We start from the raw sequence: 17,351 nt of genomic DNA on the forward strand, positions 1-17,351 counted from the left end.
GGGATTTACTTCTCTCGGTGTGCGTTTCTCCCTAGCCGGTCGCAGGAAGGATAGAAGGACTCACGATCCACTCTGCAGCTAGAAGAACCGCAGGACTCCAGCCTACGCCAGTCAGAGGAACCGCAGGACTCCAGCCTACGCCAGTCAGAAGAACCGCAGGACTCCTTGCCCAGTGCCTACGCCAGTCAGAGGAACCGCAGGACTCCTTGCCCACGCCAGCCGGAGGAACCGCAGGGCTCCCGGCCCACGCCAGCCGGACTGATATGCCCCGATTCCCGCTCAGGGACATCATTAGTACGAGGAGCGCCTCCGTCCGAACAGGAGCCGCCGTGCTGATACCGAGCTGACGGCCAACTGATACGGACCGACAGGAAACGAGACGGCACGCGGGCCAGAAGACGGGAACCAGATACGGGCCGACCGGGCTGGTTGGTGGTGGGTGGTGAGAAGAGTCGCAGCGGAGCAGTCGCTGATGGAGGGATGGCGTCGGACGGCTGGGACAAAGGAAGGAAGGAACGCTGACGATTGGGAAGGAGCTGAAGGAGAGACAGGGGAAGGAACTAATGTCGGACTCTGATGGAGGCTATGAAAAAGCTGACAGGATCCAACAGATCAAGGGAGTAGGGGCCGCTGACAACTGTGACGGAGGCTGAGGGACCATTGACAGCTGTGATGGGGGCAGAGGGAACACTGCCCGCTGACGGACTGCGCCTGCCTAACCAAACCGGCGCCGACGGCGTGGCTGCCGCCGCCGGCGCCGGCCGCCGGGGCCGCCGGAGCCGGCGAGTGGCCATCTCCGACCCGTTATTTGTCGGCCCGGGCCGTAACTTGTCGACCAGCGGCGCCAGCGAGTCGGCCCAGTGACAAGTGGTCGGTCCGCGCCGGCCGTGGACCCCGTCAACCGGAAAGGACCGTGATGGACAGGAGTCCATCGTCTGCATGGTGACTGGCGCGCGGGCCAGACCGGGACGTCTACTGACCGCTGGGGAGGTACTCGGTAAACGCTCCATCGCCTCGGCCCTGAGTCATTGGTCGCTAGAACGGCGCTGTGTTTTTATACACATCTTCATTGCTCCGAGTTCTGACCGTTCAGAGTGTGATGAAGCAGCGTCAGGACAGCGCCACTGGTGGATCAGCGACCGGTCGCGGTATGAGCGGGCTGTGTCGCTGGTCGCCGGTGCCGGCCAGTGTTATGTCTGGGCCGCCCGACCGGCCGACCAGGTGGACGGGGTCAGCCGGCGGTGACCTTTCGAGCTGTCCCGTGCTATCCGGGTGCAGGGCACGTCACACGGCCGCGCTCCAGACCTGCGGCGCACTTCTCCGTCCACTAATGGGACGGACATGTGCTGTCGAATCGAATCGTATGCTCATTTGTTCAGGAATCTACGTTTTTGTGTTTTCCGACGAGGATCATCATTCCCTATGACTAAGCAGAGATGGTAAATGAAGTGTTGTCCTTTTAGCTTGCATTCATGATTGGTTACATGACACTTGACATACAAAAATGCATGCATGCACTTATCTGGCATATTAGGAGATATGATTTGCATAGAGTGATAAAAAATAAACAACTATATTTAATGACAATCGCGTATCATTATAGTATAAATTGCCCTGTGTTTTCTCGTTGGGCATTTCTTGTATTTCTTGTATAGATAGATTTGTGTAACATTTCTATTACACATTTCTATTCCTATATACACGTTTCTTGCATAAATGTGTGAAGTATGTACATTCATTGTTTTGATTTTACTCTATGAAAATGCAATATTATGTCCTAAAAAACCGCGTGCGTGTTCCATAAGAACTATGTTTTCGTTTCCCCAAAAGCTTTCTTACAGATGTCGTCAAAAGGGAGTTGATGTGCTTCATAAACCAAACCTTCCATTGTTAATTGTGTGACCCGGCGCCGTCACACAAAAGATGATTTAGGTATGGCCCAGCGATAAGTATGCCCTTGCGAGACTAGCACACATTCCGTAGCCAGACACGCAATTCAACCGGAACGAAGGGAAAAGTTATGTAACGCTGATAAAATGCCTTGGGCTCTGATTTTATGTACCAAGTCTTTCAGCAATCCGGTTGAAGATGGCTATCCTGATCCCAAGAATGTAATATACCAAAGTCGGCGCACTGTTTCTGGGAACGAATGGGTAAAACTCGGGGACGATATAGATACACATGAACGTAAAACAGTCGCCTGCGGCTATCTCGACTTGCGTGTGAAAAATGTGGGCGACCGTTTCCAAGCGCAGAAACGAACTGACGCAGGAGTTTTGGTAGGTTATGCTCCAGCTAAATGTTATTGCCTCATTGTTGTTTGGTTCATCTAATCTTCTCAAGGCGAATGGACGCCCGTTTCATGGGCATTGGAAGAGGAGGAATGCGTCGCTAGCTTCGGCAGAGGAAAGTAGGGCACTCAAAGTTGGTCGTACGGGCTGTCGTTTTATAGCCTAAACTGATAAAGTTGTTGAGTTTACTATTGAAAATGATATCCTAAAAACTGATATGTGTTGTCCATTTAATGTAAAACGTGTAAGATGGTGTAGGTACTATATTTTTTGTAAAATGTGAGTGGTGTGTGGTTCGCGCCGTTCCTCACCTTATGCATGTAAAACAATATGTTGGCACAGACATTGACAATGTATTCTTTCTTTTCAGTCGATATCATGTTCATCATAGATATTCTGATCAACTTCCGCACGACATATGTCAACAAGAATGACGAAGTGGTGTCGCATCCGGGCAAAATTGCCGTGCACTACTTCAAAGGCTGGTTTATAATTGACGTGGTGGCGGCAATTCCGTTCGACATTCTGCTTCTTGGAACAAAAACCGACGAGGTAAGCACTTCTCCGCTCACACGCTGAACCCTCCCAGCGGATTCTCACTCCCTCCACACACTTTGGGAGTGTCTGTCTGTCTGTCTGTCTGTCTGTCTGTCTGTCTGTCGTCTGTCTCTGTCATTCGTTCTTTACGGCATGCTTGTCTCACGTTACGCGCTCTCACAAATCTGGCGTTGTGCCCTCAGTGCAGTGACACAGCCCGACTATCTCTTCCCTCTCTTTCTATCTATTTTCGTCCGAGCTCATCACCATGCATTCATGCATACCTTCTTGCTTTATCTGTCGTATTTTCGCCACTACGACACAGTCAAGCTGAAACTGGAACCATATGTGTGTAGGTAGTATCGCCACATCAATAACTCAGCTGAGTACTTGTTGCTATGTTTTACATGTTGTTTCGCTTGTGTTGTGTATTAGTTTTGTTGTTTTAATGCGCTAATTCGCCAGCTAACCCTGAATGATAGTATTAACTGTTAGCTATGAAAAACATTTGTGTACTCAATCAGCTAAACAGTGCATGTTTTTTAGTATCTGCCGTACCAAAAACGATATTGGTCGGTCTAGACTATGCAATGATTGGTTGCCCTTTACACTAAATCTATTTAAAGGAAATAGCCCGCCAATATTGGAATTTGTTTGAGACCTCCTGTTATGTATTGCAGTGTTTTTGTTTTAAGGTAGCACCTGGCTCATCGTTTCGCCATATTCAAGTGTCATATTTTATCCGAGTAACAAAGTTTCCCATTTCAAATAAAAACGGAAATGTAATGATAGGTTTGCATTATGATTTGTGTATGTCAATATACCTGAACACCACACTTACTTGATGATTATCTTGGCTGTCCAGTGTTAAATATTTCAAATTTTGACTACAGACCCTGCTAGAGACCCAGATTGATGAAATGTGGTATATGGGTGTATTATACATTTCCATTTGAAATTTATTTCATTTTGCAGCGAATGATCAACATGTGTTATATCCATATAGTTTTCAGTACATTTGTATGTTAAATTTTGTGGTGAGCTATTTCCTTTAGTAACTAAGCATAGACTTTGGTAAATAACTTCAGTACAGTTCTTTCATTTAAGTTTCAAAATATTTTGCGTCATAGTCCGCCACTACATTTTAGGCGTTTTTATTTGAAATTAAAAGAACTAAGGATGTATCCATTTGTCATTAATATTTCACACTCATTATTCATAAATCTCTAAACGCTTTATGACCCATAAAGCTCTAAACACAAGTAAGTTTCGCTAAACTGTTTGTAAATTTTAAACACGCAATAATATCAAGCGCAGTAACTAGATGATAGTGCGTATGTGTACATGACGTCGCCTTTCGTTCCCCACAGAGTCTTTGGATTATTCTAACGTGGTTCTCTCTCTTTGTCTTTCTTCCATGGCCTGTTTCGCCCCCTACTGGTGAAATGCGCGCTGTTGGTTTTATGTGCTTAATCGCAGTCTGTGAGTAAGCAACCTTCATTTGCCGGCTTGGTTTTGGCTTGATGGTTTTCCTTTTTCTGTTGTGGTAGCCGGTCGTCTGGCCGGTGGAATTTTATTGTCACCACTGCAACAATACATTGCCAGTTCACCCCGCCCGTTTCTTAGGTGCATTTCGGGGCGGCCCACCGTCCCGGGTGGTCCATGTCGCCCGTCCCCCCACCGCCACCAGCCTGGGCCCTGTACGCTCGATACTTTTTGCAACTCAAACGGAAACGTTTTTATCCATAGCTATATAAAAAATCTAGACGTCACTTTAGCTGCGATTTGTCACACTTTTATCGTCACTTTTGCCGCGTTCTGTAGAGATATACCACGCGGTCTCTGTCATGCATATATTTATTCGATGAAAACGGCACGGCACCGACGCGTCTTTGGACAGGATCGCTTCACCAGCCGTGGCGCTGTCAAAAATAGCACAACGCCGTCTGATGCCTGTACAGAATGCGCCACCCGAAAAGTTGTGTATGGTATTGAGTCGTTTTGAATCCGATTTCCCGACTGGTATGGTTTGTTTTTGCATGATCTCATTACTGGTTAAGTGTCAGAATGTGATCGATCTATTCATTTCAGCCGTCAACGTTATGACACAAAACGAATTTCGATTTGTAAAGTAGAGAGCTAGCAAATGGTGTCACTATATCGTGGAATTATTTACGGTGTAATAGTACGTTAATGTGTAAGTGGTAAAAGCCTAGTCAAATAGTTTGGAAAGTGGTTATAAAGAAATACTATGTAGTATGATAACAACCTACCTATTGTTCGCACTTGGAGAAACCCTCGACCATATTACGTTATCTGTTTAAGTTTGTATAGATTGGAAAGTTTAAACACAGGGCTTTAATAACCAATGGCTGTACTGGAAGACTGTGACGTGGCAGCTTAATATGCATTGCTTTATTTTTGTCGTCAGCGTGATACTACTGACAGGCGTGCTCGTTCAATCGACCATTCAATCATTGATTTAAATTACTTTCTCATATTCTGCACACTAAAACTGTCCTTTTATAAGCATTGCTTTTAAAGGAAACTGACATTTTGCTGACAAAACGATCAGCCAACAGCAAATAAGTAAATAATGAAATATTTCAAAGCAACACATTCCTGTCAAAATTGTAGGCAAATCGAGTATTTTTAGTTTCCAATGTCACGGCTTCGGCATAATAAATCGCAGGCCTAACGCATTTATATATATATATATATATATATATATATATATATATATATATATATATATATACCTATATAAACTCCTAATGGAATGAATGACACACAACATTTCCATAAATTGAGTACAGTAACCGGGTGTGTGAACAATCCGACTGATTTCCTTTATTTCGATTGTTTTGCATGAACTGCCATAGGATGAAGTGAGTGCATTTCGTTTTGTTTTCCAGGATGTCGATAGTTAAGTTTGGAATAATTATGGCCTGTGATCCCAAGGTAACGTGTGTGCTCAATAGATATTTACTCTGAATGTGTATACATTTTATCAAAAATAGAAATTTAGTGAGTACCTACCCGTAATGAGCTGACAGTTGTCAGAGTATAGCATAGAATAGCGCAACCATAGACGATGAATGTCAAATCGAAGCGCAAAAATACAATGGTTCAATAATTCGCTTTATTAGACAACGCTACATTGCCTTTTTGTTGCTTTCGCATTTTACGATTACGTAGGAATGAGCACCTTAATGCTATCGGACGATGTCTATTGATATTAATTCAAACCAAGTTGTCTTAGTGCAAACTGCAAAGTCTGCTTTATACTTGCATTTACCAATGGTGATATCCCATTGCATTAGTATGTGGACTTAATATTTGATTACAAAAGATAGGGTATTGTGCCAAGTTGGTGAAGAAAAAATGTGGCCTGCAAGTTCAAGCAGTTTTAGGGATGTTTTTCAGGCAATAAAATACCGCTCTATTTACAATATCATAACATTTTATCAATTGCATCCAATAGCGACAAAACAACGAATTCATGTCACATTGGTATCGGCTTCCCTGGCCCTTGGAGCACATGCCTTTCAACGATGCCATGTTCAGTTCACAATTTAGAAAATATTTTAATAGCTAGGTCACATATCTTGAATTCATTCACATTCCTCTGTTGTATTTCTCAGTCTAGAGCAAAGTGATCCCTCAGAAACATCTACAAGGAAATGTGCATTACAAACAGCTTTTTTATTGAGTGTCGGTCCCAAAGTCGGTTGTAATGCGCGTTTACTTGGTTCAGGTTTATCGGATTGAATAACTTAACTATGCGCTTATTTTAATGCCAGATTTATCGCGATTCGAACACTATATAGCATCTTCTTATCTTTTTTTCAAACGTGGTACTTCTTATTCGACCTCAATCCTAGAGCAAATGTGCGATGGTATTTGAGGGACTCAACTTGCCCTTCACACAAAACCAAAATTATGATACAAACTTCTGGTTTTGAAGCCGTTAAACACCAAGCTAACATTCCTGCTCTTCCTTTTACTAAGCTCCGAACCTTATTTTGACGAATCATATTTCATACTGAGCACTAGTGGTAAACCCCCAAAACCCTGTGGTGCAAAATAAGTCGCTATAAGACGATTTGATATATTTTCAAACCATGCACAATTCAATACCTGTTTTGTTGCATCAGCATTAACCTAAACAGCAATGATATTTTTACTGCTGACCATTTCAGAACCCATTGCGTGCTCAAATCTGCCGAAGTGGTGCCAATCATAGTCGTTCACAGCGTTTTGCTTGCCTCTAGCATTTGAGTTGGTCCTGTTTTCGGGGCGTGTTTTGGTTACCTAGTGGGCCATGCTCTGTACAGATGCTGATCAATGTCGTGCAACCAACGTGTTCTGGTTTCATGATCTTGCAAGCGATAACTTTGACTAGCACTGAGCGCTGCCGCACCGTGTGGGCCCGGATCTAGCCATAGACTACTTCATACCGTGTTAGGCATTGCAGTCAATCTCAGGATTCTAGCTTTATGGCTGCGGAACGTCAGGCCGCTTTTTCTGTTTTGTGTGAGGGTTACCTATTTTCGTCTGCAGAACAAAATTATTTTTGAATGGGCTTGCGCTGGCATGGTTTGCCACTGAGTGCATTACTCCTACAGGCGGTCGCTTAGATGTTCCACTGAAATAAACCTTGAATCGAATCGAGTTGATGCTGAAGCCTAAGGGCGCCTGTACTTCTTTAATTCGATTTGCATTAGCTCCATATGGGGGTAAAATCGCTTGCGAACCGTTTTCTCAGCATATCCCAGCCGTCTCAAACCTCTAACAACTGGTTTCCTTGTGCACGACCACTGTAACGTAGCGTTTCCAGCTGTGTGCGGTGCTGGGACGGGGGAGGCGGCGGCGGGGGCCTGGCGACGGGCGGCGCTGACGGGCCGCCGGCCGCTCGGCGTGTCGTCTCCTGTTGCAGACCACCACACTGATCGGCCTGCTGAAGACGGCCCGACTGCTGCGGCTGGTGCGAGTCGCCAGGAAGATTGACCGCTACTCCGAGTACGGCGCCGGCTTCCTGCTGCTGCTGATGGCCACGTTTGCCCTGGTCGCCCACTGGCTCGCTTGTATCTGGTTAGTCTGCGACGCCCCCCCCCCCTCTCCCAAAAAATCAATTGAATGTTATTGGAAACTTATTCTGACGTGTTGATTGTTCGTCTGCTGTAAAGGCAGTTAGCCTGCGTGCATGATGTAGAGCTGTGGTAGGCGAATTGGTACACCTGCTGTCTGGAGTCCGAAACACATGAATCCTTCCTCAGATGCCACACCACATGCAATATCAATAAATTGTTTCTTTTGGTGTTTATTCACATCGACTAGTTTGAAATCAATGAACAACAAATCCCTTTTTCTATTGTTGCTACAAATCGTTATTGATGGATCTGATGAAACTGACTATCTGCCTCATCCGTCCACGGATTGCTTTTGGTTGTTAAAGCATTTATCAAAATCGGATAAGCTGCTCTGTGACGATCCTTTGCCTCGTTTTTGTCGTGTCTTGGCATATCGTGGAGATAATTTGACCGTCTGGATCGGATTTATTACCTACAGCAGTGATTTGATTACCGTCACATTCTTACCTGACACTCTACTGCCCGATGCCTTCTCCTCGTTTCCAGGTACGCCATCGGGTTCGCAGAGATGTCGAATCCCACAGGGTGGCTGCACCGGCTGGGTGAGGAGCTGAACGTGCCTTACGAAAACGGCGGCTCGGGGCCCTCCATCAAGGTGGGTAGTCAAGTGAACCACGATTCCCAGAGACTTTATTGGCGCACAGAAGGGAGACACTGCGTGGCAGTGCTCGCGCGATTTCGTGCCTGTAGCTTCTAGGGTAGAGCTGATAACATCATGACATTAATGTATATTTATAACCATATAACGACAAAAAGCTAATGGAGTTTGCAGTATGAGCAGCTCCTTGTCTCTGGCATATTTCCATCTTCCACCTCATTACTGACACAACTGCTGATGGCTGCCATGTTGGTCGGACATTTCCATATTGCTGAACGCCATAGGGGTCTATGTCATTACGGTAATTACGTGGTCTGGTCAGGGTGACCTGCCCAGAGGCTTAGAAGATGGTGATTCATTTATTTTTCACGAGGGTGATAGTAAAATATGGCAATGCAGTGCACTGTGCTGAAGCTTAGTGTTGTTGTTGTTGTTGTCGTTCCGGCCGACGGGCCCGGTGGGCCCACATGGGGGGCCCGGGAGGGCCCCAGCCCCCCTCGGGGGCGACACTTGCGACGTCCGCGCAGGGAGGGCAGCAGGCCCCCAGACGGGTTCCGGCTAACTCAGACGCCGGGTAGGGCCGGAGAAACCAGCACCCCGCCAGAGTGTCTAGCGCCGTGGGCGCTCTATAGTCGGCCCAGGCGCCGCAGGAACTCGATAACCCGGCATGGGTCAGCGAAGACCTCCCGCAGCGTCGGGTCCTCTCTCCCGAAAACGTCGTGACGGACGCGGGCCGTCGCGGGGCACGACGTCAGGAAGTGTTCCGCGTCCTCCCTGACTCCGCCGTCGCAGGTCGGGCACCCATCGTCCTCCTCCACCCCGATGAAGTGACGGTACGCTTGCAGGGCAGGGGAGTGGCCGGTCCGGAGGCGCGCCAGAGCGGTGCCCTCTCTCCTAGACAGGCCGAGCCTGTCTGCCAGCCTGACCCTGCCCGGGCCGACGACATCGTGGTAGTCGTGGCTTAGGTGCGGGCGGGTCGCGGGCGCAGGTCGGGAGTGGCGCGTGCTCTCCACCCACTCTCTGCTTACGTGGCGCTTCAGCAGGCTCTTGGCCGCCGCGAAGGTGATGAGTATCCCGTCCTGCGGCAGCTCAGCGGCCTCCCTGGCCACGGCATCGGCGATCTCGTTGCCGGCGACTCCCGCGTGACCGGGAACCCACTGAAGGTCCACGCGGTGGCGTCGTCCTAGTCGCCGGAGGGATAGCCAGACTTGGTCAGCGACCCGTTCAGTCTGGTTGGCCGGGCCCTCCCTCAGACGCATGAGGGATGATAGGGAGTCGGTGCACAGCTGGATATTGAGTGCAGGGTCTTGATCGGTGAGGATGGACTCGATGTATTTGAGTGTCTCTCGTAGAGCGAGGAGCTCCGCTGTGTAACTCGACGTGGAGCGCCCCGCTGGCGCTCGGATCCTCTTCACTTCCCTGCCGCTCCTATAGACGACTGCCCCTGCTCCGCCTCGTTCTGTGCCGGCTGTGGCCGAGCCGTCCGTGAAAGCCTGGACGTCCGGGTTCGGCAGTCCGGCTAGCGTCTCCTCGGCGGCAGTCCGTCGCTGTTCGGCGGGGGCGTTTTGCGGTAGCGGCCTCACAAGTCCAGTGTGGAAGAAAACCGTTGGAGGTGGCGGTGACTCCCAGGGAGGGGTGCTGGCAACCACCAGGAACGGTTCGCGTGGGAAGTCGTCTAGGCCGGCGTCTTTGGATATCTCTTGGCCCGTCCGTGCCCATCCTCTGTCATAGCGCTGACGTTGCCGGGGGCGGTTCTCAGGGAGGAGGATCCGCTGCACAGGGTCGTCTGGTAGGTCCCGGGAGTGGCGCTCCATCGCCACAGCCGCCAACTGCCTCCGCCGCGCCGAGAAAGGCAGGAGATCCGCCTCTCTGGCCAGGGCGTCCACTGGTGTGGATCTGACACAGCCGGTGATTGTCCTGCACGCCTGTCTCTGCACCGTTTCCAGCTCCCTCAGGCCAGACTCGCTGAGGCCGGGCATCCAGGCACCGGCGGCGTAGTCGGCGCAGGCGCGAGAGAAGGCGAGATATGTGCTGCGCAGATCAGACGGTGAGCAGCCCCACGTCGTGCCGCTGATGGCCCGGAGGACGTTGTTCCTTTGGAGCATCTTGGCCTTGATCGTCTTCACATGTCCCGTGAAGGTGAGGCTCCTATCGAGGGTGATGCCCAGGAACGTCGTGGTGGGGGAGAACTTCACTGGTTGGCCCTGGAAATGGAGCGCCGCTTCTCGCCGTGCCTCAGCTGGGTCGAGCGTGAAGATAGTGGAGGTAGTCTTCTCCAGGCTGACCACCATTTTCCAGCGTCGGGCCCACTCCTCCAGGCTGTCCAGGGCACGCTGCACCTTGGTCTCGGCGGCAGAGACGTCACGGTCGCTGCACCAGATGGCTAGGTCGTCGGCGTACAGCGACGCCGACACGCCCGGTGGGAAGTCGTCGGTGATGTCGTTGATAAAGATGTTGAACAGCGCCGGGGATGTCACCGCGCCCTGGGGGGTGCCGTCGCGGAGGACCCGGAACTTGCTCCTTGTGTTGTTTATTCTCACGCATGCTTGACGGTCCCGGAGGAAAGCCCGGAACCATGCTACGTAGCAACGGGGGAGCCCGAGGCGGGACATCTTCCAGAGGAGGCCCGTGCGCCATGCCTTGTCATAGGCTGTGGAAAAGTCCACCGTCACCAGCAGGGTCCGCTTCCTTTCTTCAAGGCCATCCGCCGTCGCCTGTACCAGCCTCAGGATCTGGTCCTCCGTCGACCTGCGTTTCCGGAAACCGGCCTGGTTGGGGTTCAGGAGTTGGCGTTGTTCCAGCAGATACATCAGGCGGCGATTGATGAGGCGTTCCAGCAGCTTCGACGTCGAGCTCAGCAGACTGATGGGGCGGTAGGACTTGACCTGGTCGGGTGGTTTGCCTTTTTTCAGGATCGGGACGATTTCTGCCTTGGCCCAGATGGAGGGTAGCTCGCCCCTCATCCAGGAGAAGTTGAGGAGTTGAAGCAGCCTGGCACGACCTCTTGTCCCCAGACGGACCAGCATCTCGTTAGCGATGCGGTCCAGTCCGGCGGCCTTCCTCGCGGGGAGTCGGCTCAGTTCCTCCGTCATTTCCGCCTCGGAGAACGGGGAGCAGCATCCCCGTCTACTGTGGCCGCACTGGGTGCAGGGCGTGCGGAGGAAGTCCGTCAGTTCGTGGGTCACTCGCCGGTCCTCCCGGACTCGTGGCGGTAGGTGGCTGACGGCGCTGTACACGCGCATGAAAGCGTCCGCCTTCTCGCTGTCCTTAGAGGTCCGGCGGTTCCCCACCCGGAGTGTGGCGTCGTCCCTCCTCGTAGTAGCGGAGCGGCCGTCTATGGCTCGGATGGTGGACCACACCTGGCCCACATCGGAGCGGAGCGACAGCCCGGACGCAAACGTCCGCCAGGACTCCTGCCGCGCCTTGGTGATGGTGAGGCTCGCCTCCTTGGCCGCTTCTCTCCAGGCCGCGCCGGCCGCCGGGTCTGCCTTGGCCTGGGCTCGGAGCTCGTCCCGTCTCCTGACGGCCTCGTCCACCTCCTCGGTCCACCACGGCACAGGGTCACGCCTGGCGCCACAGGGGATAGCCCTGGCCGCCGCAGTGATGACTAGGTCATTGAACTGGTAGGTTGCAGCCTTTATGGGTGTGTGTTCGTCCCACTCTGGGGAGGCCGCCAGTTTCTTTTCAATGATCTTCTCGAACAGGGCCCAGTCCGCTTTCTTGAAGGACGGCTTGGTCTTACGCTTCTCCTCTTTCTTCCGTTTGCCCACCCGCACTTTGACCAGTATCGGGAAGTGGTCCGACGGTAGTGCTGTTAGGGTCTCCCACTCCACCCGGTTTGTGAGCGACGAGTGGTGCAGCGTGATGTCCGGTGTTGAGAGGGCATACGGGGGGCCGGGCTCTGTCGGGTAGGGGCTCCGGAGTTGGCGACCACAAAGTCCCGCTGGGAGATCCACTCCTGGACTTGCTCCCCGATGGCGTCCTCCTCCACGAGCGGATCCCAGGCCGCACTGTGGCCGTTCACGTCCCCGAAGATCATGGCGTTGGTGTCGTGAGGCCACTGGTCCGGTGTGAAGTGTTGGGTCCGGGTGTCCGACATGGAGCTTGCACGGATCGGCGGCAAATACACGTTCAGGGTCTTGATACGCAGGGGGCATTGCAGCTCGACCAGCAGAGCGTCCGTGGTTTCATCCTCGGGGGCCGTACACCTTGAGTCCAGGACGGTGAAGGGGGTGCCCTCCCTGATGAGCGTCGCCACGCCTCCTCCATAGGTCGTCTCCGCTCGTCGGCCTCTTGTCCGATCCCTGCGTATGACATGGTAGCCGTGTATTTTGAGGGTGTCCTTGGATGTTAGTTTCGTCTCCTGTAGGAACATCGCAGTCGGCATCAACTCATGGAGGACTTTCTCCAGCTCGGTCTTCTTGGATTTCACGCCGTCGCAGTTCCATTGCAGGAAGACGGCCGCGCTTGGGTTCCTCGTGGCTCCGTCGGACTGAAGCTTAGTGTCGACGACCTGGTTGGTTGGATAAGATTCGCTGGGGGCATTATGAGATAAATTTTGACATTTTATCTTTTTGTCTAATAGGTGCACCATGAACTATTATATAACTGGTATCGTCTATGTCTATCTTGCACCTTCTTGAATTGTTACCTTGAATCATTCAATATCATAATTATTTTTGGGTACGTTATTAAATATTGTGCGACCTTGTATTCGTGGATTGCAGGTGGACGAAACATTGGGAACATACCCTACGCCATCACTACTAATAGCTATGATATCCCAAATGCAGCTGCGCCATCAGCATCAGAATTCCATGATTGCAGCACGTTGCAAATGGTTCGCATTACCAGACATTTCCATGCAGCAGTGCGATTGATTTTTCCGGGCGGAATATTGCTGGCGCCGCTCGGCCGCTGCGCCACTCTGTCCGGGAGCTGGCGGATTTTGCCATCCGCTCCCCTCTCCTCGGCCTCTAGGGAGGCGGTGTTACGCGTCTCCTCAGTGGGAGCAGTGGGCCGTGCCAGCTGCCGGCCTATTGACAAGGCTGGCACTGTTAGTAGGCGCCCGCCGGTCGCCGTCGCTCCGACGCGGTTCGACGAACGCGGCCGACGCGCCGCGCTATGGCGGAGGAACTCGTCAGACGCGGCCGACCCTGCAGTCGTCCCGCCTCGGCCATCGGTCGTTAAAAGTCGCCTCACTGGCTGAGAACGGCGGCTCTATGGAGGCTGCGATGGCTGTAGTACGGGGAACAGGGTGATGAGCCACGAACAATGTCTCACTGCCGACTCCGTCCTTCGTGCTTCTGGCGAACAGCGTCAAAGTCATTTTCTGAACAGTATTAGATGAATGCATTAGTTTAATGAGTTGGCCTGGGGTGAATGATTACCACTGAGATTAGATTATTGTCCGAGAGAAAATCATGTTGTCAGAATGCTTGGAAAATTATTGAAAGTAAAAGCACATACGTGTAAACGTTTTATCAGGGCCAGCTCGTCCAAGGTAAATGGCGCCGCCTGGCTCGGGAATCTAATCTAGGAATTCTCATTATCTGGAGAATTCGGCGATGACAGGAGCCATGTCAGGATGACTGAACACCAGTTTTTGCTCATCTAGGAGGACGACCAGCATCCTGCTGCCCTTTCATTCCTGAGCTCTACGTTCACTTTTAAACCACGTGAAGAAGTAAGTTCATATTGACATTTTCTTCGGTGACTTTTTTCAGCTCCTCAAAAAAGTCTGACGGTGAATGACCGAGATTATGACTTTTCATTGGAAGTTCGGCGCAAATTTGACAGGTCTTGTAATTGCTGTCGAGCATGGGCCATTCTGGGTCTTATTGAAGACATCCCTTGCCCATCAGATATTATGTAATAGAAACAGAATTAAACTCCTGTCACATCCGGATCTATCATATCATTAATTTAACATATGCCATATCGGAGCATGCAGCAAGCAAACGTGACAACTTCCCTTCGTTTACAGAGTAGTAGAGTGTGTCGTACTCGCATTCATATGCAAACTTCGCCCCGTGTCATCTATTCAATATATGCAGGTGACGCACACTGCACACGATCGTCGTCATAACGGGGCGCTCAGTATGCAATGCCGCCGCCCCTGACCGTTTCCCAGCAGCAGTTAGACGTGACTGGCGTGGGCGAGCGTGTCTCGCTCGCTCGGCTGTGACGATGATGCGCGCCGTGCGTTGACGTGCCGTGTACGTTGACGTGCTCTCTGCCGCCTGTTTCAGAGTCGGTACGTCACAGCGCTCTACTTTACGTTTACTGCCATCACGTCTGTGGGGTTTGGCAACGTGGCGCCAAACACAGACGCAGAGAAAATATTCACCATATGCACAATGCTAATTGGCTGTGAGTATAGCGTCACATCACTTTGTCGTCATGTTTTGATTTCCTATCAAAGTCAAATAACATTTATCATGCATAGTTTGTCAAAAAAAAAACTTGGAAGTTTTTTACATGCACTTTTTTATATATGTCCAACTACTTATTGTCAAGCGTTTGGCGTATGTCCCCGTCATGTGTCCATCGTTGGCTGCTGCTGTCGGTTTCCAGTTCCGTGGAGTGACTCGCGCGTCGCTCGCTGTGTTTACGGAGGTGGCTCGTTCGGTTGTCTCTGCCGCCGTCGGCAGTGGTCGGCTTTGGGTCGACTCGAGCTCAGCTCGGCCGGCGGCGATTCTGTTTACCTGACCACCACCTGGTGGCGGCCCGCCGAGTCACCTGTTTACCGGGCCCAGCTGCGCCCAGCCGGCCGGTCGGTCCGGGCGGCCCCGAGCGGCCACGAGCGGCCGGTGGACGGGCCTGGCCCGCGTGACCTCCGGTGGTTGTCCCATCTAGCGGCTTACGTCTCACCGAACAGTCCCAGTGCGGTGGTCCGCTGTTCCATAGCGATCTGTATACAAGATCTCTAAGCGCTGTTCCCCACCAACCAACCGGCCAGGCTCAGACCGCAGACTGAACTGTCCCCGTGGCCAGAAATAGGAATGAATCAGCGGAGCGATGAGTCATGCAAAACGCACATTGGGACAAGCCATTCCCTCCTTCCTGTTACACCCTCCTTTGATCCTGCTGGATTTTGATCCTGCTGGATCAAAGGAGCTGGGCTCTTTGATTCAGGCTGTGTTTATACGCAGTAGAAGGGAATTCACCTAACCACCCAGCTATTTCATTTCTTCATTGAACATGTAGTCCTGGTAATACCCCAGCTAACGTCTGCTATCCCCGACAGCGCTAATGTACGCCAGTATATTCGGTAACGTCTCGGCGATCATCCAGCGGCTCTACTCGAGTACCACGCGCTACCACACCCAGATGCTGAGGGTGAAGGAGTTCGTGCGATTCCATCAGATCCCGAATCCGCTCCGGCAGCGACTCGAGGAGTACTTCCAGGTAGGTGACCAGGAGCCTCGCTCCTGCTGTTACAGGATCGACATCACACTCGATTGGGAGTCATACAGTGGTAACGTGGAAGCTTTGACCATTGTGCCGAGATTAATTTGGTTCTAAGTGAAAAATTAGCTAAGTGAGACTGAAGAGTCATGTCTTAATAGTTAATACCCAGGTAAATGCTTATTTGAAATTGTTTTAATGGACTTTCACTGGGTAGTGGGTAAAAGTTTATATAGTTATATAGTAAAAGTTATTTTACTATAGTTAACTTTTACTATAGTTATATAGTAAAAGTTTATATAGTAAAAGTTATTATAATAATAATAACTTTTACCCACTACCCAGTGAAAGTCCGTTAAAACAATTTCAAATGAAAAATTAGCTGCAAGTCTTCGCATGAGCTCCAAGTACTTTACATCAACTTTATCAACCTGCATCACATCAGCGGTACTCTGATTGGCACGAGTTGACACATCAGCTCTATTTATCCCTCAGTGGGTCATTATCCGATCGTACTCATTGCCCACTCATAATCATATCCGACGGTTGTGTTTTTTTTCTTTTACAGCACGCCTGGACGTACACAAACGGTATCGACATGAACAGCGTGCTGAAGGGGTTTCCCGAGTGTCTTCAGGCGGACATCTGTCTGCACCTGAACAGGACGCTTCTGGAGGCGTGCAAGGCGTTCCAGGGAGCCAGTCCCGGCTGTCTCAGGTGAGATTGCAGCTGGAGAAGTGTAACTGTGCCTATATAATTTCTAGAACTTCTTGGGAAAGTATGCCTCTTCCCGAAGCGTCTGATAGCTCTTTCTGGAACCTCCAGTGAAACTGGCCTGCAATTGGCGATGGATGTGTGTTTATGCTGCAATCCTTGCTCTATTCTAGGGTTTAATTAGCAATGTTGCTTTGAGTTGAGTAATGTGCAATATTGGATTGGCTTAATATTAACAGTCAACATAGAAACGATAGCGAGAGTTACTAAACCACACACGTTAGGATATCCTGGATGTGCTCTAGTGCCCACTGCCTATATGTCGCATTGACCAATTGACATACACTCGTCTCGGTACCCTGTGGATAAGGTCCGCCTCGTCCTACCGGACTGACGCCATAACTTCTAGATGGCTTCGGCTGTAACCGCCTGGAGCTTATGCTGTGCCGCGGGACTTTATTAATAGCTCATAGATGGCGCTAGTGGTAAGCGCCTGAAGTATATGCTGTGCCGCATAACATTGAACTCTTGCCTATCCCGACGAACGAGTGGCGCAAAACCGTATCGTGTTTCTTACTTTCATAGAAAGTATCGTGTCGAAGAACAATCCAGTTTCTCACTCGGGAACCGCTGCACGCATCTTGTGTG

At 50.6% G+C, this 17,351-nt stretch overlaps 1 protein-coding gene across 6 annotated transcripts in view; it reads left to right on the top strand.

The window, feature by feature from the left end:
- The window catches only part of LOC122378526 (potassium voltage-gated channel unc-103-like), a 179,391-nt gene that overhangs the window by 149,422 nt on the left and 12,618 nt on the right, over positions 1-17,351 (top strand). For 3 of the 6 annotated variants that reach the window (XM_043359673.1, XM_043359676.1, XM_043359677.1), the window contains 7 exons: positions 2,662-2,843; positions 4,308-4,310; positions 7,768-7,922; positions 8,468-8,576; positions 14,831-14,951; positions 15,829-15,989; positions 16,558-16,706. In XM_043359673.1, the coding sequence (XP_043215608.1) occupies positions 2,662-2,843; positions 4,308-4,310; positions 7,768-7,922; positions 8,468-8,576; positions 14,831-14,951; positions 15,829-15,989; positions 16,558-16,706 (880 nt within the window). The remainder of the gene's footprint in view (positions 1-2,661; positions 2,844-4,307; positions 4,311-7,767; positions 7,923-8,467; positions 8,577-14,830; positions 14,952-15,828; positions 15,990-16,557; positions 16,707-17,351) is intronic. The other 3 variants (XM_043359672.1, XM_043359674.1, XM_043359675.1) reach the window with 1 other exon arrangement.

Source organism: Amphibalanus amphitrite, unplaced genomic scaffold (genome assembly GCF_019059575.1).
Source record: "Amphibalanus amphitrite isolate SeventyFive unplaced genomic scaffold, NRLGWU_Aamphi_draft 000061F_arrow, whole genome shotgun sequence".
Taxonomy (NCBI): Eukaryota; Metazoa; Arthropoda; class Thecostraca; order Balanomorpha; family Balanidae; genus Amphibalanus; species Amphibalanus amphitrite.